The 26,736-nt window shown below is 36.2% G+C and overlaps 2 protein-coding genes across 2 annotated transcripts in view; both read left to right on the forward strand.

The window, feature by feature from the left end:
* The window catches only part of sv2ca (synaptic vesicle glycoprotein 2Ca), a 35,303-nt gene extending 33,779 nt beyond the window's left edge, over positions 1 to 1,524 (forward strand). The window contains exon 13 of the mRNA XM_084115082.1: positions 134 to 1,524. Within this exon, the coding sequence (XP_083971208.1) occupies positions 134 to 317 (184 nt within the window). The 3' untranslated portion in view covers positions 318 to 1,524. The remainder of the gene's footprint in view (positions 1 to 133) is intronic.
* A 10,712-nt stretch (positions 1,525 to 12,236) lies between these two features.
* Positions 12,237 to 26,736, forward strand: part of iqgap2 (IQ motif containing GTPase activating protein 2) — a 57,193-nt gene continuing 42,693 nt past the window's right edge. Inside the window, exons 1-2 of the mRNA XM_084113458.1 lie at positions 12,237 to 12,511; positions 17,641 to 17,740. Coding sequence (XP_083969584.1) covers positions 12,430 to 12,511; positions 17,641 to 17,740 — 182 coding nt within the window. The 5' untranslated portion in view covers positions 12,237 to 12,429. The remainder of the gene's footprint in view (positions 12,512 to 17,640; positions 17,741 to 26,736) is intronic.

Below are 26,736 nucleotides of genomic sequence, written 5' to 3' on the forward strand. Positions count from 1 at the left end.
TCATAAATAATCAAATATGCTAACAGACACACAACAAAGCTCCCAAATCTCAAAGCCCATTAAATATCAATGTAATACCAACTTTTTACCTTTTTTCTCATCCATCCTCCCTCCCTCCACCTCTCTATTTCAGAGGTACTGGATTTGGCTTCTGTAATGCCTTGTGCAAGCTAGCCGCGGCGATGGGAAATCTGATTTTTGGATCTTTAGTTGGCATCACCAAAGCTATCCCTATTCTTCTGGCTTCCTCAGTGCTTGTTGGCGGAGGTCTGGTGGGATTGCGACTACCTGACACCAGGTCTAATGTCCTCATGTAACCCTTGTATCAGAGGTCTGGAGAAACTCAAAAGGCTTGACTTAAACCTCATTAATCATCACGGTACATTACGTACTTACATAAATGCATATACTGTTTCAGTGGTGTTTCTATATAGTCTGGTGAATGTTGGTGGCTCAAAACAAGATCCTTTTCAATTAGTCATCAAACAGTGGGTAAATATTTTGACAATCTTTACACTTTCCTTGCAATGATACGACTTGTGCACCTACATACTGTACGGTTGATTCGACCAAAAACCCTTGTGTTTTCCTTGTGGCTTTTCAAGGGTTTGTAATGGCCTAGGAATGGACGTGAGCATAAATATTAATGTCCCCTTATTAAGACTTGAGCAAAACAAGCTATTAATGAGCTGTCCAAACCTGCTGCAAATATGCAGAGAGGATGATCAGATGCGCCGAGAGCTTGGCGGCACAGCTGCATCACAGCTGGCTGACTGAACCCAGAGAGTTACTGAAGAGATGAGAGACTGAGACTGGTCTACTGGTAAACAACTCTTTATTCAGTGCCTAGTTTCAGAATTTGACTATACATACTGAAAACATTATTGGAGCAGGGTTTGTTATTAGAACAATTTCATTGAGTATTATTTTTGGAGGGTGTTATTTTTAACTGTTATCCTCAGTATTTTTTATAATCATGCCTTTTGCATATGTACTCCAACCTCTGATGACAAGGCCAGAAATGTGCACTCTACTCTCATGCTTTAAGCACATGTATTAATAGATTTATGAAAATCCAAAATCCTATTTTGTGCTCTGCAGATACTTATAAGTGGAGTATATTTTGCTCGTAAGCTTTATATTGTTATCAACAAAGTCAGTTTGATTTCATATACAACAGACATGTGTTATCTGACTTGTTCTGCCACTTTGTGATTTGTCTAACAGCGAATGGCCTTTTGAAACTGTGCCTCTCCTACATACGATCATTATCACATATGAACGTAGGTAGCTGCTGTAATTGATATCAGAGTGTGTTTCTGCCACTGTCATTTATGAAAACCATCTTACAATCTGACAGAAAGGACTGATAAGAATCAGGCTGGTGATAAACCTCTTTTATGTACTATGTCAAAGACTCATCTTGTTGACACTTGGTGCAGAGGGAGTTTAGAGGGCCCGCCTCAACATATGGGGTCTGAGGGGAAGAGAGATGTGTTTGATAACCACATGACACATGATTAATTTACAAGTATCATATATATATATATATATATATATATATATATATATATATATATATATATATATATATATATATATATACATATTCAAAAGTTTGTGGTGAGTAAAAAAACTAAATATCCTAAAAGAAATTACCATTTTTTAATTCCGCAAGAATGCGTTCAGTTGATCAAAAGTTATAGTAAAGATGTTTATAATGTTTCAACAGATTTCTATTGCAAATAAATGCTGTTCTTTTTTATTTATCAAAGAATCCTGAACAAAAATGTGCCACTGTTTCCACAACACAACTGTTTTCAACACTGATAATAGTAAGAAATGTTTCTTGAGCAGCATATCGGTATATTAGAATGATTTCTGAAGGATCATGTGACACTTTGAAATTCAGCTTTGCCATCACAGGAATAAAATACATTTTAAAATATATACAAAATAGAAAACAGTTATTTTTAAATTCTAAAAATAGTTTATAATATATAACGGTTTTACAATCAAATAAATAAGAGATGTATTTAAAAAAAAAAAAACATTTAAAAATCTTACTGAGCTCAAACTTTTGAATGCAGTGGAACGGTTTTGTTATAAAGTTGTATTTTAAAGCCCATAGATAATGTCTTCATAATAATATCTATATACTTGCCCCTAAAATGAAAAGTTATCACAAGCCTCAGCGGTTTGATATGCTTAGCAGTAAAATATTTGTCAATCCACATTTCAATGTCACATTTTACAGTTTAGCTTTTGCAGTCAGTGCCAAATAGAGTTCTCTGAATAACATAAATGTGACCCTGGACTACAAAACCAGTCGCATGGGTACATTTTTTGAAATTGAGATTTATACATCTGGAATCTGAAGGTGCAAAAAAATCTAAACATTGAGAAAATCGCCTTTAAAGTTGTCAATTTATGTTTGTGATTCTGCTGCATTCACTCACAAAAATAAATGTTTTATATATTTACAGTAGGAAATTTATATCTTAATGGAACATGATCTTTACTTAATATCCTAATGATTTTTGGCATAAAAGAAAAATCGATAATTTTGACCCATACAATGTATTGTTGGCTATTGCCACAAATATACCTGTGTGACTTGTGACTGGTTTTGTGATCCAGGGTCACAAATCAATAATGTTACTAGCTTTTTAAATGTTTTGAGAGGTCTACAATAAGAAAAAAGTAAGAAAAATAGACCTCATAAAGTATCACTGATTTTTTTAAAAAAAATCTAATTTGGCTTTCAACTAACCGGCTTAATGCTGTCTCAGTCTCAGCAAAGCTATGCAGTTTCTTGAAGGCATTATTTAAATGAGATTATAAATGATAATTGCTGTAGGCCTACTGTCCTTGATCTAAGCCTGTCTTAATCTGAAACCTTTTTTATTATTTGTGCATATGTTTTAGTGTTAACACTGTCTGAAATGATGTGTGTATGCTTTGTGAACAGTACATACTGTTTGTGTGTATATCTTTGTATGGGTAAATGTGTGCTTATCCGTGTACATTTTGTACATATTGTTACAGTGATCGACTCAAAAGCTGAATACTGTGTGTACACATTTTTGGTGACTGCAATGGATGAAGCTTTAATGTACGTACATTGCTGAAACTTTCCATTGTTCATTTGTCATCGCAGCACACTGTCCCTAAGATTCAGCCGTCCTGAGACATCGCTAATCAAAACTGCATGTATTAAACTTTTTGGGTGTGTGTGCTCATCTGTCCAAGAATATCGCACTGTTGTGTTTCATGACAGAAAAATTCAAAAGAATATAATCATATTTTGTGAAGGTAATAAACATGTGTTGAAAAGTGTCTGTGACTGTTAATCTGAAGGAAATCCTTAGAATGTGAAAAGGGTGAATTCTGGCCATGAGAAAAGACTAGCCAGATGTGATTGTTGTAGTGTCAAAAGATTCAATATCAGAAACGTTGTAAGTATTAAAGTATGGAAACATTCTTGGCCTGGAAGTAAAGGAAAAGGCAAGAGAAACTGGTCAAAGCAGAGCAGGATATGGATAGAAGGAAAGTCGACTTTAAAGCTGCCAGTGCTTGAGAAATCTGAGAGGTTTCTGCTCTTTAAACCGGCCTTCTGGAAATCAAGCTCACAGATATTAAAGAGATAGTAACTCAAAGAGGCATAATTTACTCACCCTCACATAATTACAAACAAACAGTATATTACTTTATTTCTTCTGATGAACACAAAAGGAAGATATTTTGATGAATGTTTCAATTGTTTTGTCCATGCAATAAAAGTATTGTCTTATTGCATACAGATATATTAAAATACAATCAGACATTAGAAATGAAACTCAGAAAATGAACAACTTGAATAAAATGCATTTTATTTATTTATTATTTTCTCACCTATGCCACTACATATTGAAACGACGCTCTGGTGACCGACAACACAGTGCAATAGTTTTGAGCTTCTGATGCTGTTTTTATCGCTGTGATTGTTTTAGTTGAGAGAGTTTTATAATTTTAGTTTTTCAGTACATTTTATTTTTATGTTAGTTTTAGTAAGGCTTTGTTTGTGTAAAATGTTAATAAAACACTGTTAAATATTCTGTGTTCTTTCATTAAGAAGAAACTAAATGCATTTTGACAGGAAAATAATTCAATATAAATTCAGATTTCCGCACTTTCAAAAATACGTGATTGTTTGTGATTAAATATTTAATTATATAACGTTAGTTTGTGATTAAATATATGACCGATAGCACTAGTTTTTAGGTTTAATATGCATGTTTTGATTATTCATAATAATTAGTGAATAATTACATTACAAAGTACAGTCTGCTTTGTTAAGCTCTGGTTTAAGAATTTTAGATGACTGTTTTACCTGTTATAAATAGTAATTGTTGTATTTACATAATTTTCAGTGCTCCAATCAATTTACGTCATCATATCCCTAAATTTAGAGATAATTTCAGAAGTGATGTATTTTTAATGTTTACCACACGCATAGAAGCATTTAAGAAGCAATAAAATATTATATAATTACCAGCCCTCAAATTCGATTGGCTGGACGCTGTTGCAAGAGTGCTGAAGAAGGAATGCAGCCCTTGTCGTACACCTTTACCAATATTAAACCATTCTGTGTTTCCTCATTCTGTTGGAACAGTTGCTTCCATCGATCCATCGATGGCTTCCACATATGTAATCAGTTTAAAGTTTCTTCCATACAGGTAATTCTGGTGATGTTGCCGTTGTCACAAGACTGTGATCTTCTGCCAAGAACATCAGGCCAATCCTCACCTGTCCAGAATGTGGCTTGTCTCCGTCTGGCACCTCAGCGGAGACCTGTCCACTATGGGTGACCCTACCAGTAGTTGTGAAGTACCAGTGGTGTAGCTCTCAGCATCACTGATGCACACAAGCCCTCACAGCACATCAAGCTGCAAACCGTGTGAGGGACCCTAACCTACCCTAACCTAACAGGTTTAAAGGCAACCGCATATCAACCAATCACTCAAAACATCCTATCGACCATCGACCACGTATCAATGCATGAAAAACCACTCCGAAAGTCCAGCAACTGCACAGCAACAAGCTAACAAGCTCTCAGAAAACCTTGCCAAACACATCAACACCACCGCAAACATTGTGACAACCAGCAATGCATTAAAAACCACTTAGAACAACTTAGGAGGAGTCACATAACAAAATCACCAACAGCATCCAAACAATCTCATAGCAGTGTGCTAAAAACGTATTCATCAAAATAAAAATCATTCTTCAAATTATAATCTTATAAACTTAGGCCTACTCTATAACTATATACAATATATACACAATATTTACATGCGTAGGCACGGCTGTACGATACTCCAGCCTCCATGTGACACTGAACACTCAGTGTCTGGGCTTCTTTCTTCTGGGTTCCTCAGGCAGGGGCTCTTCACTGATGTCCACATGGATTCGTGGAGCTAAGCTTCTTCTGCTGGGTGTGGAGAAGCTCTCTGTGATCAGGACACATCCGTCAGGCTGCTCCGTCTCCACCAGTGAAGGGCAGTTGAGGGTTTCCCACAGCCGCTGCTTGATCGTCAGTCCCAGATCAAGGCTGTAGGGAAGGTGCCGACCAGAGCGTGTCTTCCTCATGGGCTCCACCACAGAGTGGTAAATGTCCTGGTAGCCCTGCACACTGGAGCCATGGATGGAGACAGGCTCTTCCTGCTGACACACATCCACTGAAGAGACTGAGGCTGCTGGATGGATGTCGGGAAGGACAGCAGCGTTCTGTTGGTAGCGCTCTTCTAAACCGTTGGGTCTTTGAACTTCCACAGAGGTGCAGCTGTAATTGTGATCTAACTTGACTACAGCTGCCAGCTGTGAAAGGTCTTGAATGGAGGAGACACCCTCCACCAAGAATCCCCTCAGGTGTGTGGGACGAGCCCTGGATCTTCTTGAGCGACGCTGTTCCATGCTGATGACCAAAGAACAACTTCCAAAATTAGACAAATTGAAGAAACGTACTGACCTGAAGAGTTGTAAAGAGCGTGTAGCACGTATAATCAGACTTCAAGGCTGCAGGGACAGTTGTGTTGATTTCAAATGTCAACTTCTGACTTAGAGTGTTGAGGCTCATTTAAATGTAAACAACACTTGATATCAGCAGTAAGTCAATTAGAGCAGCATAAGCTCTATTACATGTACTGTATGATTCTCTATCACCATTATCATCGTCATTCACAGTTATATAAGGTATAAATTCCACTTCTGTATGCAGTGGTGTCTATAAAGGCCAGCATTATTAGGAACTGCTCGGAACTGTTCGTTGGTCATATCTGTTTTTTCAATGAATCTTTTATGGGAATGAATCCTTTGTGCACTAACTCGTATCTACTTTTGTTAACTGAATTCTCTTCTTTTTGAAGTTCATAAATGCTTTGGTGACTTTTCCTGCTTCCAAAAATTTACTATAGCTCTCGAGTGCGGCCTGAGAAAAGAGCTTTTTGTTCTGAATCTACTAAACAAATACTGACAGTCTGTGTTTTGAGTCTGACAGAGACAATCTTGTATGTGAATGATAATACAAATGCACATATGTGCTGCTGTTCACATAATAAACTCTGTTTTCAACCCGTTTTGATTTTTTCTCCCATCATAAAAGGAAATAATTGTTTTATTATTATTATTTACGTAAGGCGTGCAATGGCAACAGTAGGTAGCGCCGCACTCTTCCTGTAGGCTTCTGAAGAAAAAAGAAAAGAAAGAAGAAAAGAAGATCTTGCCGGAGGATTTGATGGACACTGGGTGAGAAGGAAGAGAAAAGAGTGTCACAGAACATGATTGTAAAGTAACATTTTAATGAATGTCATTGCATTGAATATTATTTTTCAAAACTGTTGTAATGGTCAGCTGTTATTTTTGTAGCAAATGTTCCTCAAATTACTCTGGAAACATTCTTGGCCTGGAAGTAAAAGAAAAGGCAAGAGAAACTGGTTAAAGTAGAGCAGGACATGGAGAGAAAGAAAGTCGACTTTAAAGCTGCCAGAGTGCTTGCGGGTGAGAAAAAGAAAATAAAAAATCATGTGTATGATATTCCTCCTCTGTGTGCCTGTCTCTTGAGAACAGGGACTTCTTGTAGGGCAGCTCAGTGGAAAGCCCTTTGCCTCACCAGTTCAAGTCCTTTCATGAGGTTTGCATGTTTGTTGGGTATGGGTTGGTCAGGTGTTTTTTTTTTTCCTGAAGGGATGATGCATTTTTGTAGGAAATTATAGCACACTGAAAAAAATTATTCGTTGAAATTAATAAAACATTTTATTGTAAGTGGTTGCATTCAATTGATTTTATCTACATTTAAACAAATCTTAACTAAAATTAAGTTCAACTTAATGCATTTGTTTAAATGCAGATAAAATCAATTGAATGCAACTACTTACAATAAAAAAATTGATTAATTTCAACAAATATTTTTTTTCATTGCACTTGCTGGTCCATCGTCCTGAAGTCAGTGGGCTTTTTGAATGGGTTTTTGTTTTGTCGCAAACAAACTGAATTAGTAATGCAGGACTGAATGTGGGATAATTGTTAAATAACCATTTAACAGTGATAATAATGTATCATTACTGCTTAGCTAAAAGGTGCAAAAATTTAGCATTTAAAAGCATGCCATAAGGTAGGGTTGGCCAAAAAAACAATGTTCATATTGAAGGCTATGAAAACAAACATAGTGAATAACCTTGCAGTCTGTCTATTATGTGTAAAAAAATAAATAAATTCAAATCAAATCACATTACATTCTAACATTGTAACATCACAATCTAAAAACAAAATAATGCTTTTTAAAGAAGTAGTTAAATTCACTAAACTTAAAATTAAAATTAAATCAAAACTGCTATCATAATGTATGTTTGAAATTCTACATAGGCCTATCACATTTATATTCACCACCACCAACAAATTATTATAATATTTTAGCAAAATATATTTATATTTTATTTAGTGTTAATGTATATTTTAGTCGGAATTATTGCGCTCCTATTTCATGCGCATCGTCTGTTTGGCGTGCGCGTGGCGGCGGCGCTCGTTCGTGAAGTTTATTTTAGAGAAGGAATACGATTTTGTAACATTTACAGATGGAGAATATGTCCGTGAAATGTAAGTTATGCACTGAGGAAATTACTGGATGTCACTTCAGTTTAAAGATTAGAGGTAGGCCTATATTTGTTTCCACCAATCGCTGCACAAGTTAAGATTACGTAAGATGACAAAAGCACGTTAGTGCTAGCCCTCCCGGAACCCATGCATTGCATTGACTGCCTGCAGTTAAAAAAAAAAAAAAAAAAAAAAAAGCTTTCTGTGAAAGTCTATGGGAACACTCTGGCAGAGAATCCGTCATGAAATCTCTTCTAAAAGGGGCGGTACTCCACAGAACGTGACTTGAAGCTGATTGGACCTTATCCCGAGGCAGAACAAGAGTGACGGCTAGTGTAACTTCTGCAGTTGAATTTGAATGGGATTGAAAAAATCCGTCCTTCTTGCACTTTGGCGGTAGCCTGGAAATCCAGACCTAAATCTAAAAGATTAATGGTCTGGCGTTGACTAATGAAAATTGGCCATCTCGAGGGGCAGCACCAAGCGTGCATTTGAAAATCTCACTGCACGCAATTGGATAACACTACGAGCAATCACAACATCGCTTAGCTACCAGCGGAGCTAACTGGTAGATTAGACCAGAGAATGTCTAATAAGGGGAGAAGTTCCACTCTCAGTAAACTTCCGGCTTCTTAACTGGTTGCAGTTCCACTCTGGTTCCATATGAGGGCGGAATGAATGGAGGTCTATGGCGCTATACCTCTCAAAATCCACTTTTCTCAGGATATAATTTTTTGTCTAGTAATTTGAATGTTGTATTCGTAAGGAGATACAAAGAAATTACACATTGCTGGGTGTTAGATTTTTTAGAGTCACTTATTTGCTTTAAAAAGTCTTTTAAAATGTCAATGACGCACTTTGGTGCTTTCGCGCACTGCACTTTCTTTTCTCTCGAGGCATCGACAACACAGCTGACACAGGTAAATACATGTGCTAGAAGAGTTTTTGTTTTGTTAGTTTCTGGTCCCGCTTCGGATGCCACGATGCCGTAACAGTCCTTCACTGACCAATCAGCGTTCATTAGCAGGATGCTAGCGTGTTATGGGCAACAACAACTCAACCTATAAGAAATCGAAAGGACATAAGTACTCGTTCATTCAACTTTCAACCTATAACCCATGTTGAACTTGCAAAACCTACAATCAAATCTGAGATTTCTCAACGGCAATCGGGTGAAAGAGACAAATTTAGCCACCTAGCTCCATAGACTCCCATTCATTTTGCACTCATGGGCGATCGCCCCCAGTGGAACTCTGGTGGAACTACAACCAAAATTCGGTACAATAGGACTTAATACGGAGTGGCCAGGCTCTCCGTAGATGGGCTCTGATTAGACTCTTACCGTATCCGGTCGGCAAAACAGCAAAAACGCCCTTCTTGCAAAGGAACGATTCGAGCGCCGTCTTCTTTTCCTCTTTTAGAGAAAAAGGCAAGTCTAAATCTTTCATTGTAGTGGCCAAAGCCGTTTCAAACAAATGGTGTTCATCCTTAGCCATCTTGCAATGTTTACTAATGACTTCGACGTCGCAGCGCTGTCGTCATCTCGCCTCTGGCCCGCCTATATCAGATAACACAATGTGATTGGTGCAGCTCAGATCGAGGGGCATATTTAATAAGCATCATTACTCGACACCAGAGTAACTCGCTGAGCAAATTCAACTTGTGCTCTCGCGAGAACTCTGGATTACCAGGGTACTTTGGTGATGCATCGCCCAATAGCCCTAATGAAGAAATCGCCCCTGGATAAGGTCTGTGGTGAACACAAGCTCCAAATATTTTACATTTTACTCTATGACATAAAATACATCAGTAATACCACAGTGTTTTTTTCAAGCTTTTACATGTCTTGAAAAAGGCGGTTGATAAGTGGCTAAATGGGACTAAAGAGGTTGTTGGGAAGATTAGACGTTATCACACCGAACAGGAAAACTCATCTACACACTAGTCCGCTTTTACAGACTCATTTTGTTTATAATCACTCTCTTGCAAACTAAGGCTGCGTTCACGCTATGTTGTAGCTTAATTACCGTAATTATGAGATGACTCAGAAGAATTATTTGTTTCTATGCAACACTATCAAGACCAATATGAATCTGCTGCGGTCAGATGGCACAGAGGTTAAGTCGGAGCTCTCAGAAAATTCCAAGTTTACAAGTTGTAATTATGAGTTCTAAGAAGATGCTTTTTACAGGTCGGAATCTCGTAATTACGGTAATTACAATATAGCATGAACACATATTTAGCCTTGACTGCTAAATACTGTGACTGACCAATCAGAATCAAGTATTCCAGAGCGCTGTAATAAATTAAAATATTTTCAACAAAATGGCAATAAAAATAAATTATGAACTTTGTATAGTGAAATTATTTTTATGAATTCAAAACTAACTAATTGTGGTGCCTGACAATGTGCACCCATGCAACAATAGGACGAAAACTCAAGTAATGATGAGATAAAGACAATATTATAAACACACATTCAACACAGCAGACACACATTTCTTTCCACACATCTCTCCCAGAATGATAAATATATGAACAGATGATGGTTGCAGTAAATAGAAGTTATAAAAGGAATTAAAATTACTGCACTAATCGCATAGCTTGTTAATGGGTTACACCCCACCTGTGCAACTGGGGTTTATATATGGCTAGTCAGGTCTGCTAGGCTAGCTAGTTAAGCATGAATTGGAAGTTGTGATTGTCTTTTCTTCCTTATTGTGACATATCTGAGTGGATAGTTGTTTGCTATTGCTGTGATCTCATGTGAGCGACTCACACCAGTAAACATGTCATCAGAGAAGAGATGTTGCTGCAAGAGGGAGGGGGAAGTTTTTTGATTAAAGATTATGAGGGCACATGAATTAAAAAAAGAGATGTTTTCTAAAAATGTAATATGACAGACTTTATAGGGAAATATTTTCAGTACCAATCCTAAAAAACAAGACAAAAATGTATGTATTGGCCCCCTCTCCTCTGGACACTTAGTGGAGGACCCTAGTGGGCTCTACTCATCACATACTGTAGCAGGACAACATTTTCTTACTTGCATAGATAAATTGTCAAAATATGCCAAATTTCCCTTACTTTCACCCTATTTTATGTTGTGTTCTGGATTGGATGCTTAAATGCAGTACGACACTGACATCTGCTGGAGGTGTGGTTTCTGGAACTATAGCTAGTTCATGAAAATATTATTGAATTTTTACTCTAAAAGGAGAAGCCCATCTGTCACATTTACCCCTGGTTTCACGGACAAGGCTTAAGCCTAGTCCCAGACTAAAATGCACATTTGAGCAGTCTTAACCGAAAGTAACTTGCATTGACATCTTAAAATATATCAGTGCCATTGTTTTGTCTCAAAATGCACACGGTAATGTTTTTTTCTAAGGCATGTTTATGAAAGCTACTTAAATGTCTTAATTGAAGTAAGGCCTAACCCTGGTTTAATCTAAGCCCTGTCTGTGAAACCAGGGCTTTACCTCTGTTTAGAAACATATCTTGTGTGTAAAGTATTAAAATAAAGCGTCTATGAAATTAGATACCATTCAAATACATTGTATTATGCCAAAATGGATATGAACCGTAAATGGAAGTATTTGTGCACTTTTGAACACTTAAGTCACACTTAAATATGTCTCTATATCATTGCATTAGATACATAATATAAAACCAGGAGGCATCTGCACAAATAATGCTTGAGATTTCCCTCAGAATAGCATTTTTGCAACAACTTTTAATCATGTCCCATGTTTTTTTTTTTTTTTTCATTTCATATTGTCAATCCCCTAGTAAGTTCACTTCACACAGAGTAACAACAGGCGTTTCTATTGTTTTATGTATCATTTTATCATTTAAAACCTTGAAATTATTTGTTTGTTTGTTTATTTATAGATAACTGTTTTGTTTTTGCTTTGTTTGTGTGCTTTTTATTTATAGAAACTGATCACGTTTTGTTTTATAATCCAATTTCATTCATACTTTTAAGTATAGCTTAAGTGTCCAAACACTTTTTGAGGCCAATATTGCAAAATAAGTGCAAATAAGTGTTGGAGTCCAGAAGCGTCACGCGCCAGCAGGTGGAGCCGCCATTCAGTGTCAGTTTCAGAGCTTCAGCGCGCGCTCACAGGGGGTTTCGTCAGGTTGACAGGCAAAGGAAGAGACGCAGTAAGCGAAAGCTTCTCAATGCTAGGGGTACGGCGCTTTTCTCGGCACCAATGCTGACAAAAGGAGTAGATTTTGTTTTGCTCTCTTGAGAAAGAAGTCCGAAGTAAGTGTGAGAAAGTCCTCGCGCAGTTTATGGTAGAGGCTCAGCAGAGTTTCAGAGGAAGCAGGATGTACCATGAAGACGGTGCAAGCTCTCTCAGACCACGATATGGATGTAAGTAAGAGCCACTTCACTTCATGTCAGTTATATGAAACTATTCTATTAATGTTATTAAACGAAATGAGTATAAATTGAATGTGAATTTACTGTAGTGCCCAATGTCCATGACAGTTGGCCAGCAAGAGTATCTGCTACAGCAGTCTGACATCCATTATCACTGCAGTGGGTGGTTAGTTTGGGTGATTCCCCCTGTGTGATTTTTTTTACACAATATTTTCTCAATAATTATTCAGAATTATTTGGAAGCACACTATAAAATGTGGTAGCATTTTTGCCTTAGGATCTATTTCTACCTTACCTGATGTTTAAAATATGATTTTCAGTGGTGTAACCTATGCATTGCTGATTTTAAATCATATTTTGGACTTGTATTTAACACAAAGGCAAGTTTTATCTATAGATGAAAGATTGATATACGAACAATACTGATTATTTCTGTGTTCAATAACTGACATGCAGATCTGGTGGTTGGTAAAGAGTTGAGTAATTTTTTGGAAGCAATAGCCTACATTAAATAAGTGTTACTTATTCCTTAAAAGTTTAAAGGGATAGTTCATCCAAAAATGAAAATTCTGTCATCATTTACTTGCCCTCAACTTATTTCAGACCTGTATGAGTTTCTGTCTTCTGTTGAACACAAAATAAGATAATTTGAAGAATGTTGGTAATCAAACAGTTGTTGGACCCCATTGACTTCCATAGTAGGAAAAAAAAAATACTATGGAAGTCAATGGAGCCCATCAACTGTTTGGTTACCAACATTCTTCAAAATATCTTCTTTTGTGTTCAACAGAACAAAGAAACTCATAGAGGTTTGGAACAACATGAGGGTGAGTAAATGATGACAAAATGTTCATTTTTGGGTGAACTATCCCTTAACTGATAAAGTAGAAAAGTGTGAAAACTGTTTAAAATTATATGATTATCAGTATATATCCATAGAAAAAAAGAAACTCATAGAGGTTTGGAACAAATTTAGGGTGAGTAAATGATGACAGAACTTCTCTGAAACATTAAAAATGTCTTTTGGACCCTACAAATATGCAACTAGGGCTGCACGATATTGAAGAAAAATGGCCTATTTTAACATCAGTGTAAACCACTGGGTTTAGCATTTCAGGAAGGCCTATATTAGGATTATTTAATAACAGAAACTGAATAATCAAATGTAAAAATAAAACTGCTTAGTTTTCACTGTGTGAATTAAATATATATACTGATTCTTATTAAAACTACAAAAGTTATTCAGCCAAGAGCAGTGAGTGATTTTCTCTTTGTCTTTTGTTCATGACCCCAGTTATTGCAAGCTGTTGCAATATGCATATCGCGATATATACATTTGCGATATTTCGATAATTTCCATATATTGTGCAGCCCTATATGCAACTATTTTGTCCTTTGTTCTGAGCTAGATCCCAGATCTTTTCCAGACATATCCTTATAGTATGTTGCCTCAGAAAGGTGCTTGTGTGTTTTTGGCATTAGATCTCATGCTGTGGCCTGAGCAAAGAGAAGCTCCATGATAGTTTTCTCCAGTTAAACATTACCTCTGCCCTTTGTAAAAGCACCTGACAGTCTGTACAGTTCAGATATTTGAGGAATTCGGTTTGAGGAGATTATCTGTGCAGGTTTTATTAAACACACACATTGCGCCATGCTGACAAGACATCATGCCTATACTGTTTATATCTATGATGAAGAATGTTCAAGATGCTGTTTGCGTAGCACACATTTGATTCTGGTGTGAACTACTAGTTGGTTGTGTATCAGAACCTGCTAGTTTGAGATTAACTCCACCATATCAAATCAAGGTTGAGAGATGTACTTGAGCACTATTTGTCGGCTCTTTAAATGAAGTTTACTTAACTCGTGTCAACATTGGCACCGTGACCGAGATCACATTCCAGCTAAACTGCTGACAAGGCCACTGGTTTCATTCTGCTGATTTATCTAGGGTGTTTACATTAGAATTTTTGTTATTAATTGCTTTTTTTATTCATAAAAAGTTTTTCATATCAGATTTTTTTTCACAACACATTCTCATATTGCATTTGACTCAAAAAGCTGTTGTACAACTATTCCCTGTGTCTTAAGCTGTTCGTTTGAAGAGAAATGGTTGGGTCAAAGTGTGCATCACAAGGGATGGCATCCTTTGGTTGAGGAGGACTGTGCAGGATATATACACGGAATGACATCATATTGAGCAATGAAAACTGAAATGCCATGCAGTGCATCTCATTATCATGTGAGGTAGCTGTGACACATATTGATATGAGAGATTGGATGGCCACAGTTTACTAACAGATGTTCCCCTCACAACCACTATACGTGTGGTGCGGTTGCTGCCGGCACAATGTACATTTCTGTTCAAAAGTGTTAAGATGTTTGAACGATTTTGAGATAAGCCTTAAGAAATTATTATAATATGCTGATTCGCTCCTCAATAAATATTTCTTATTATTATTATTATCAGTGTTGAAAACAGTTCAAAATTATTTGATGAATTTCATTTATAAATATCTTCTAAAATTATAATTGTCTTATCTGTCACTTTTGATCAATTTAAAGCATCCTTGCTGAATACAATTTTTAATTTCTTAATAAAATTCTTATTGACACCACAACTTTAGAATAGTAGCATCTATTACTATAATGTTGCAAGTTCAACATCAGATCTTAGTCAACCGGCTCTTGAACATCTCTGAAGTGGCCGTTGGATTGTTCTTTCTTTAATTATAATATTTGAAATGCACAGATGCTTTATGAGAACCCACTTTTGTTGCCATGTTTTCAAAATATTGAGTTATTGTCTATGGGACAGATTTAAGGTGATAATGCTGACCTACGTAATGAATCCCCACAGAGGTTAACTGGCAAGCCTGAGCCTGTGCGACAGGGTGAGAAATTTGCAGCGTTGTTTGCTATAACAGGATTGAATCTCATTTACTCGAACAAAGGCCAGCATGTGACTGTGTGTCAGCAAGCTTAATTATTACTAGATGAGTGAGGATTGTGAAAACACTTAGTAGTTGGACAGTCTTGTGCTCAGTCTGATCTTATCAGAGGTAAAAATGAAACTTCTTGTTGCATGTCAGAGCATCACAAGTTCTCTTTAGGTGCCTTTTTAACTGAAGGCACCTAAAGAGAAGTTTCTTTTTGACTGAACTGGTCTTTGTCTTTTGCTTCTGAGAATGGATGTGGCTTACTTCACTAAGAGTCATAATAAGTGTCATATTTTACTAGTTTATTGATGTTTCACCTGGGCTCCACCAGGCTGTAGAGATACTCCATATATTTCACCCATGGGATGGGTGATTGTATAATCAAATAACTTATTAAACCAATTGACGTGAGTGCCACTACATCTGCTAGGGTTCTCAGAATCAATCATGAGCTCTGTGGTAAATGCAACAGATTGTGAAATTCTGTGCTGCTTTCATAGATGGTCTTGTGATGGTGAGTTGTGGTTGACAGTTGATCTAAGTGTGTCATGTTAATGTGTTGGGTCACAGCATGTCAAACAAGGGCTTCACAAACTTTTTTAGCAGTTTAAAATACAAAATAGAATCCATATTTGAAATTCAGTCCTGATTTTAACATGATTTTTGACATGATTGTGTTGGTTACATCATGTGGTTGGTGTGTGTTTAAGTGGCAGCTCCATGCCATTAAAATAAATGATTAAATAACAAGTAAATGTTATAGGGAAACAATATACATTTCACTTTTTAATATTATTTGTTTTTCAGAGATTATTCTTTAAATACCTTAAGTATTAGCTGTATGCATGCATAGTGACCCACATTTGGTTTTCAACCTGTGAAAATAGGTAAAATTCAACATGTTGAACATAGTCACATTGGGATCTCCATATCTCTGGGATTGAACCACAGGGCCTTAAAATGAAGATTCCAAAAGAGAAGTTTATGAAGAACCAGATTTAAAAAAAAAAGGATATAATATATACTTCTAGAGTTACAGGCATGCAAACTATGGAAAAAATAGTATTTATGGTACTCGGACAGGAATGTTCTATGCATTTGTTTTGATAAAGGGAAACAAGAAACATTTCTAGTTTTAACAGAATTTGTTATTCAGACATTCCTCTTTAAAATAAAAAAGTATCGGTTGTACAAATATGGCCCACATTTGTTTTTTGACCACTGAAAATAACAATTTACTCAAAGAGCTACATTGAAATCCGTATATATCTGGAAATTAACCATGTAGGGCCTTAAGAATTGACATATCAAGAGGAAAGTTTGTTAAAAACCAAAATCTAAAAGGATATTAAAATATCTTTTAATACTTCTTGAGCTACAGGCATGCACACTTTGGGGAAAAAACATAGGAAGTGCTTTTTCCCAGGGTCCTTCCCATTTTTTTATCCCAACTTTCATCGTTGGCATATAATGCAACAAAGATTGTTTAACAATCTACAAGTTTAGAGCAAGGACAGTGAGGATTGATCAACCTCTTCGTGCGACTGCATTGAACTTGGCAGTGTTGTGAGCTGAAGATGAAGGTGGCGGAAAGGAAACATAGTAGCAATCACGTAAATGTCAGCCACAAATGGTTTCGTAATGCAACAGTACTGACAGCTGACAGTCGCTTGTCGTAAGAGTGTCACTTCTTGATGCTTTCATGTACCGCTGACAGTGATAAAAGAGATGCTTATTATTTCTGCATGTGTATATTGTATAAAATTACTCAACCTTGCACACACATTCAGTGTTTTGTCTAGTTGTTCTTATAGGGGTTTAAGTGTGGTGTGTTTCTGATTCACTTCTCTCCTTCATAACAAATTGCTTGAGAAACCTTTTCCAGTTCACGCTGCTAAAATCTAATTCCAGTGTGACTTAAATCAACAGCTGTCTGAAACACACAAAGTCTGAATAAAATATAATCAGCAGAATGGAACTTGGCTACCTACACATCATCAGATTCATTCAATACCTTTTGTCATAGTGTGTCTAGTGGTTGTAGTGTGGGCTGTGCTAAAGTTGGCTGATTAAACTGGAGAGGAAAATGTCACTCTCAGCGTTCTGATGTGTTATTCCACCAGTATGGAAAAAGCTATTCTTGCATTCTCCAACTGTTATTTTCCTTTGTTTATCCTACAGCCATTGTGGACGATGAGAGGCTGTCGGCGGAAGAAATGGACGAGAGGAGGAGGCAGAATATTGCATATGAATACCTTTGTCACCTAGAGGAAGCCAAACAGTGAGTAGAAGTTTGTCATGCCACAGATAAGCCTACATATTGAGCCATTGTCATGGGACCAGATAAAAATACAATGTTGGGTAAACCAAATACTTTATGACAGAATAAGTCCCACCTTCTAAATAAAAGAGCCAATCGCCTATTGGTACAGTTATTGCATCACTGCAGCTGCCTTTAGAAGCTCCGGTCGATACAGAATCAGTCAGTGCTCTGAGATGTGCGCTTCTGACTGCACACGTGCATTTGCTGGTCCAGCCTGAAAAATGCAGGGTTTTTTTTGTCATGATTTGAGTTTTTAGAAGCAATTTATGTGACAGTTGTTGTCAGATTTCATTGGTTATTTCAAAATGAAATTTAATCGTAAGCTTTAGTGAACAGCTTTGGAGAATTTGATGTTTCCTCATTCACAGAGATGGGAGCTGTACTTGCATGACTAAAATAGCTGCCAGAGAGGAGTTTCAGAGATGGTTGCTGAGTCACTTGCCTTAAAGGGACTTTGGATAAACTTAAAAAAGGGACTTTGGATAAACTTAAAAAAGCTAAAGGGAAGTGAAGGGATGTTAAAGCTACATTATAATATGGTTCCCTCAAATAAGTCATATGGATTACAGTAACTTTATGATACTCAGGTTCCTTCTACTGTAAAAGGTTGAAGATTTATTATGGACATGAACTTTAGTGAGGTATTATTCAGAGGTAAGGCTGCATGATGTATCGGAATTATTGGAATATCGCAAATGTGCATATCACGAGATGCATATCGCAACGGCTTGCGATAACTGCATTATTTTAATATTACAAAAAGTCTTAAGTTTTAGGTCGACGCAGACAGCAGAGAGTAGACTGGACACATGACTGTTACATACAGTACGTGTGGCATGCTTAAAGGGATAGTTCACCCAAAAATTAAAATGTTGTTGTCATCATTTACTCACCCTCTTGTTGTTCTAAACCTGAATGAGTTTCTTTGTTCTGTTGAACACGAAAGAAGATATTTTAAAGAATGTTGGTAACCAGACAGTTGACCGTAACCATTGACTTCCATAGTATTTTCTTCCTACTATGGAAGTCAATGGCTGTTTGATTACTAACATTCTTCAAAATATCTTCTTTTGTGTTCAACAGAAGAAATAAACTCATACAGGTTGGGAACAACAGGAGGCTGAGTAAGTGATTACAAAATTTAAATTTTTGGATGAACTATTCCTTTAATGTTATTAAATGCAATGGGCCCTATTTTACCGCACGGTTATCTAAGCGCGCAGTCTAAAGCGCACGGCACAAGTGCAGTTAGGGCGTGTCTGAATCCACTTTTGCTAGTTTAATGACGGGAAAAATGGTTGGCGCGCTAGGCGCATGGTCTAAAAGGGTTGTCCCTATTACTCTTAATGAGTAATGGGTGTGTATTAGGCGTAACGTGCAAAAAAACAATCAGAGTGTAATTTCCCATTCCCTTTAAAAGCCAGTTGTGCTCTTGTGAAAGACTGAACGCTTCTCCAGAGAGCAAGCGGATCTCCTCTTGCACGAGGTTAACGCACACAAGCAGACCATCTACGGGACAAGCCGGATTCCACCATATCTTTTTGTACACAATATTAATCTTTTACATTGTAATCCTTTTATTTTTTAAATATTTGGCTAGTTTGTTTGCTGCTGCTGCAGTTACAGTAACAGTACCCTGTGTGTGTAATAAGAAGAGTGTACGCACGTTGTGGACCCGCTTATAGGCGCACATTACTAACGCGCTCTTTAAATAACAAGAAGAAATACTGCGCCATTGACTTTAGACCAGGTTTCAGTTGGTCAATGGGCTTAGTCTATTTCAGTTGCCTCAAAATAGCAACACGCCAACAATGCGCCAGAACCCACCTCGTTTTCAGACCAGTACGCCCATGGGCGCACAAATGGGCGCAAATGCATTCGCTATTTAAACAATGTGGCGCAGGACGTGAAAATGATAACTGCGTGGGGCTGAAACTAGCAAAAAAAAAACTTGAGTCGCACCTAGCACTGCATTGTGCCGTGTGTATTATAGGGCCTATTAAGCGAAGTACTCACGCGCACAGAAAGTCACCTCTCTCGGACAGCGCGCAATCCCCAATTCTGTTCTCTTCTGCAGCTTAAATGGCCAATTACACACAAAATTATTTCAAAATGCCCATCTTGTTGAGTATTCATGTAAACATAGTTATGTCGTAAGTGGACTAAACAGTTGAGAAAGAAAGCGCACATGTAACAATATTGGATTCGTTCAGCTCTTAAAGTGACAGCAGCCTAATAATATGTGTTAATCAAACAACAAAAGACAAAGAGAAAATCACTCACTGCTCTTGACTGAATAACTTTTGTAGCTTTAATAAGAATCAGTATATATTTAATTCATACAGTGAAGACTATTTTTGAGTATTCAATTTCTGTTGTTAAATAAACAAAATGTATAGGTGTCACGGTTTTGTTTTTGGGTTTGTTCACGTCATGTTTCCTTGTAAGTCATGTGATCCTGCCATGTGTTCCCTTGTCTGATGTGTCATGTTGTCATTGGTTCATTGTTTCATTGTTCACAGGTGTCCCTTGTCTAGTCATTAGTCTTGTGTGTATTTAAGCCCTCATATTTGCCATGTGTCTTTGTCAAGTATTGTTTCCTGTAGACCACTGTTTGGGTTTGTTCATGTTCATCTTGTTTTGAGTTTTCATGCCACGCCATGTTTTTGTTTCATGTTTGGTTTTGTTTATAATAAACTGCACTTGGGTTCCCATTTACACTTGCCTCCAGTGGATCCTTTACAATAGGACTACCTGAAACCTAAAATGGCATTTACTTTTTATGCACATTTACATTTATTCATTTAGCAGACGCTTTTATCCAAAGCGACTTACAAATGAGAATAGAAGCAGTTAAACTACCAATAGGACAACAATATGCAAAAGTGCTACGATCCTTCCCAGTTTAATCTTAATGCAGTACATGTACTTTTTTTTTTTTTTTTTAATAAATAGATATAGAAGAGAAGAGAAAGTGTTAGTATTAATGGATCAAGTGTTGCTGAAAAAGATGCGTCTTCAGCCTTTCTTGAAAATGGCCACGGATTTAGCAGCTCTGGTTGAGTTAGGCAGGTCATTCCAGGGAACTGCACAGGTAAAGGTCAGAGAAAGAGGTTTTGTGCCTCTTTGAGATGGCACCACAAGACGACGTTCACTTGCAGAGCACAAGTTTCTGGATGGCACGCAAGTCCGAAGTAATGAGTTTAGGTAAAAGGTAGCAGAACCAGTCGTTCTGTAGGCAAAAGTCAGTGACTTGAATTTGATGCGAGCGGCAACTGGCAACCAGTGCAATTTTGTGAGGAGAGGAGTGACGTGTGCTCTCTTCGGCTCGTTAAAGACCGCGAGCAGCTTCCGTCTGATCATGTAATGCTACAGAAAAAATTTATCGCATTGCATCGCATATTGAATAACGCAATATTTAACGAGTTATCGCATATCCCATTTTTTCTTCAAAATTGTGCAGCCCTATTCAGAGGGTGTGTTTTGTAGCATGTGGTTGTGCTCACAGTGTGATAACTTATCAGTATGTCTATTTCTGATTAGTCAATATTATTTTGAACAGGATGGCAAAAATATATATATATATTTTTGGAATACCTTTTTACAGGAGGGTTAGAAGCATATCATTTGTTGGGCCATAGCAATTCTGTTCCACTCTTAAGTGTATTTTAGGGCCATTATGTGTCCGTATGCGTATGGCCGTTTATGGGTCAAAACATCACTAGCAATCACTTAAATTCTCGCAATATGCTTTTGAGAAATTAAACCTATGATTTACTTCAATGTGTCCACTACCATTCAAAAGTTTGGAGTCAGTACGATTTTTAAATGTTTTTGAAAGAAGTCTCTTATTCTCACCAAGGCTACATTTATATGATCAAAAACACAGTAATAACAGTAATATTGTGAAATATTATTACAGTTTAAAATAACTATTTTCTATTTTAATAGGCTATACTTTCAAAATTGTATTTATTCCTGTGATGTCAAAGTTTAATTTTCCGCATCATTACTCCATTTTTCAGTGTCACATGATCCTTCTGAAATCATTCTAATATGCTGCTCCAGAAACAGTTATTATTATCAATGTTAAAAACCAGTTGTGCTGTTTAATATGTTTGTGGAAACTGATATTTTTTTCAGGATTGTTTTGATGAATATAATTTATTTTTTTTAAACAGCTTTTATTTGAAATAGAAATCTTTTGCAACATTTTAAATATCTGTACTGTCACTTTGATCTATGTAATGTATCCTTGTTGAATAAAAGTATTAATTTCTTTAAAAAAAAGAGAGAGAATCGTATTGATCCCAGACTTTTTAATAGAGGTGTACAGTATGTTCAGGTTATGAACCAGGCATATTGTGTGCATGGCTAGCACATTTCCAGTTGTGAGGGTTGAGGCTCGTTTTGCTGTTAAGACACAGAGAGCAGTTAAATGCATCAGCGGTCATTTGTATCATTGGGAACTTGACCCAAATCTGATGAAAGCATGAAAGAATGTGAGGGAGTATTGCAATGTGCATTGTTCTGAGATGAGGACATTTTTTTTCACTTCTCAATATAATAGTTCAAAATTCTGCGCAGTTTGTCTGATGTCAGGATGATAAAATTGGACAATCAGAGGAAAGTGTGCAAGTTAATGAATTAATGAATCAGTTGTTACACATCCTGACTTTCCTGGCAGCGCAGTTTTGGCCATGACTTTAATGCAAAGCCTCAGTTCTGGGAATCCTGTCGTGTTGGATCAGGATTATAAGGCTGGTCACTAATCTGCTTGTTAGTAAGGGAGTAACATGTCATCCCTGTGTTCCACTGAGACGTCAGGAGTCACCCTTGGAGGCCCACAGGTTTCACTAAATATCTGATGCCTGCTGTGCAGATTTTTAACAATCAAAACAACAAATTAGTGTGGTGGTTTTTGAAGTTCAGTATAGAGCTGTAAAGAGATGTTACTAGCCTTAATATTCTCAGACTTCATTACACCTGGCAAGTTAGCTTTTCAAACACAGTAAAATGTTTTCATTATTTTTTTATAACCACATGTTTGCTTTTGTCTATTTCATTTCAATTAAATATCATAATAATAATAATAATAATAATAATAATAATAATATAATAATATAGCACATTCATTTCTAATTCAATTCTACTAAATATTTATCTTATTTTTTAATGAAATGTTAATTCATATGCTACCATTCAAAGGGTGTTTTATTTAAATAATTTATTGTAATAATATTTCACAATAATACAATTTTTTAGACTTCTATTAAAAACATGAAAAATCTTACTAACCCCAAACATTTTTGAACAGTAGTAAAAAAAATAAAAAAATAAAAAATAAAAAAATAATATATATATATATATATATATATATATATATATATATATATATATATATATAACATTTTACATAAATACATTTATTTGTTTATTATTTATTTATTTATTTTACATTTTTACAGTAGTTTTCTCTGAACTTGTCTTCAAACCCCTCAGCATGCCTTTGTGGCCTCCCGGGACCCCAAATTGAAAACCCCTGAACTGATCTGCATAATTTATATTATTGTATATTAATTCAATTCTATTTCTATTGGACTGTTATTGCAGCTGACAAACATACCTTCTTACACAATCCCAAGCCCTTTCCAGCACTGTGACTAGGAAACTTTGTACCCGCTGACTTAAGCAAACAGAGCATGTGTTATTTTAGATAGGGGGACCTAGTTGTGAGACTTTTTCTATTTCTAATTTTGTCATTGTGTAATCCCCTAAACCGCATTAGTCACAACAGATTTATGTGAGTAACATGTCTATCATACATCTGAGACTGTTTTTTTTTTAGATGTTAATTAGACTTCATGCCATTGTCTCCTTTTTAGCAGCTTATGATTCTCGTTCCGAGTCAAGATTATAAACCTTTTAGAGGTTACTTTTTTGCTGCTGTAAAACATTTTCCATTCCCATCTTTACAGGTTATACTGTCTGTCACTACTTGTCTGCTTTGTCTGCCAAGTCTGGAAAATCGGAAATCATTTTGTATATGTGACCCTGGACCACAAAACCAGTCACATGGGTCAATTTTTTTAAATTGAATTCTGAAATCACCAAAAAGCTGAATAAATAAGCTTTCCATTGATGTATGGTTTGTTAGGATAGGACTTTTTTTTAGGATATTTGGCCGAGATACAACTATTTGAAAACCTGGAATCTGAGGGTGAAAAAAAATCGAAACCTTGAGAAAATCGCCTTTAAAGTTGTCCATTTATGTCCGTGATTGTGTTGCATTTACTCACAAAAATAAATGTTTTATACATTAACGGCAGAAAATTGACAAAATATCTTAATTTAGAAACATGATCTTCACTTAATATCCTAATGATTTTTGGCATAAAAGAAAAATTTATCATTTTGACCCATACAATGTATTGTTGGCTATTGCCACAAATATACCTGTGTGACTTGTGACTGGGTTTGTGATCCAGGGTCACATGAAAAATAGGGCAAATTAAGTGTTGTTGTCATAATTCCATTCACTGACAAAGTTATTTTAATTTACTATACAACGTAATTTTAAGACAAGTCAAGCCACTCGGTGGCCGTCTTAATGCCTCTGGCCAGCTATTTTCTGTGTTGCTAACAGGCGTTCATAAGTTTGGGCTCAGTAGGGTTGTTTTTTTTTAAAAGAAGTTAATACTTTTATTTAGCAACAATGCATTACATTGATCAAAAGTGACAGCAAAGACATTTATATTGTTAAAAAAGATTTTCATTAAAAATAAATGCTGTTCTTTTGAACTTTACATTCATCAAAGAATACTCAAAAAATCATCGAAAAATCACAAAAATATTAAGAAGTTTTAATAAGAACTGTTTTCAACATTGATAATAATAAAAAAGTTTTTTTTTTTTTTTCAGCAAATCAGAATATTAGAATGATTTCTGAAAGATCATGTGATACTGAAGACTGGAATGATGCTGAAAATTCAGCTTTGTCATCACAGGAATAAATTGCATTTTAAAATATATAAAAAATAAAAATAAAAAAACCCACTTATTTTAAATTAAGTAGAAACAGCACACAGACCCTATGTTTTGTACAGGTAATGGGTTCAAAACAATCAGAAAAATAGGTGAAAAGTCATGGAAGATAATGTTAACCTCAGTCCAGTTATTTATCTGACAGTAAACTACCAGACCAAATATATATTTTTTGGTCCATTGCTTTGTTCCTTCTCCAGCTGAAGCAATATTATCCCACAGTGTGTTCTAGTTTCGCTGTCAGAGCACTCACCTCAAGAGTGTGTTTTTTTTTTAAATGCACAGTTTGTTAAACTGTTCAAGCAACATATTAGTCAAAGCTGTTTATTAGGAGTCATTGCCAGATTGGAGCAGAGCTTTGAATGTTTCATTGTGAACCCCTGCAGCCTAACAATCACAGGAAAGTGTCTCCTGAATGCTGTACACAGTCAGATCTCTTTTAGACAGTGTAACAGACGGCTGCATTGTTTGGTAGAGAGCAGCGGGGACAGGGAGAGGTGTGCACAACGGCCGGATACTCCTCTTCTGATCTGGGCTGCCACATATCCTGATACAGCAACACTTATTCATTTTCATTGTAAAAGGTGCACTACATTTCTTTTCTTTTTTTTCTTTTTTTTAGATTAAACGGATAGTCCACCCAAAAACATTTTCATGTACTCACCTTACACCCTCATGTCGTTATGACTATATTTTGAAGAATGTTGGTAACCAAACAGTTTCAGTTCCCATTGACTTCATTGTATGGGCAGAAAATATAATGAAAGTCAATGGAAACTGAAACTGTTTGGTTACCAACATTCTTCAAAATATCTAATTTAGTGACAAAGTTTTGCGCCTAAATAAATAAATACTTGTTTTGACAAATACGTTTTAAATGATGCTTGTTCACAGGAAATGAAGAGGTCACATGACCACTTTTTATACTTCCAAGGGGTCATGATTTGGTTGGTTAGCATAGGCTAGTTAGCCTTTTCTGGTACTGTAGTCTAATAAACATCTTTCTTCACTGATGGCCATTCAGAACATATTTTTGAACACATAATTTAAAAAATAATAATAATAGTGGTCACGACCTAGAATAGTGTTGTCCTTTCTTATAGGGTCTGATGGCAGAGGGAAAAAAACTGTTAAATGTGAATAATAAACTAAACCTTTTAATGTTTGTATTTAGGGACCAAAAGATTGTTGTTGTTTACTTTTGTACATTAAACATGGTTTGCTGAGTTTGGTGAACTGAAACAAATCCAGTTAAGAACCACTGCTCTGTAGTGTAGTAGATGTTTTACCATTGTCAGAATGGCTGGAGGGGCTTTAAAAGCTTGAAATTACTTATTTTATGACACAGCTTAATAATGAGTTCATTAATCATGGGTGACAAATTGATCTGCAAGTAAGGCATTTAAACAATGGTATGGTAACTGAACTGTTTCACTGATTCTTTACCAGTGCTGTTCATTTAAAGTTAAAGACCTCTGTCATATTAACAAATGAAATATAAAGTCAAGTCAAGTCACCTTTATTTATATAGCGCTTTATAGAATACAGTTTGTTTCAATGCAGCTTTACAGTGATAACAGCAATTCAGCTGTAAAACAGCTGTAAAAGAAAATAATGTCATTAGCTATGTTTCCATCCAAAGTTGCGAAATTAACTGATGCGCAAAATTGGAATATCACATAAAACATTTGCGAATAAAGCACCGTTTCCATCCATTGAGTCGAAGAGAAAAAAATCGTCAGTTCCTGATAAAGTGGTGCTAAATATCACTAAGAAAAATGGAAGTTGCTGCAGTAGAAGCCACTGTATAAAATAATTTCGTATAGCAATAATAAATTAAAGCTGCAAGCAGCATTTATCGGGGTTCAAGCAGTTAAGGCCTTTAAGGCCTTTACGCACAAAAGCATCAA

This window comes from Abramis brama, assembly GCF_963993115.1.
Source record: "Abramis brama genome assembly, chromosome: 5".
NCBI lineage: Eukaryota > Metazoa > Chordata > Actinopteri > Cypriniformes > Leuciscidae > Abramis > Abramis brama.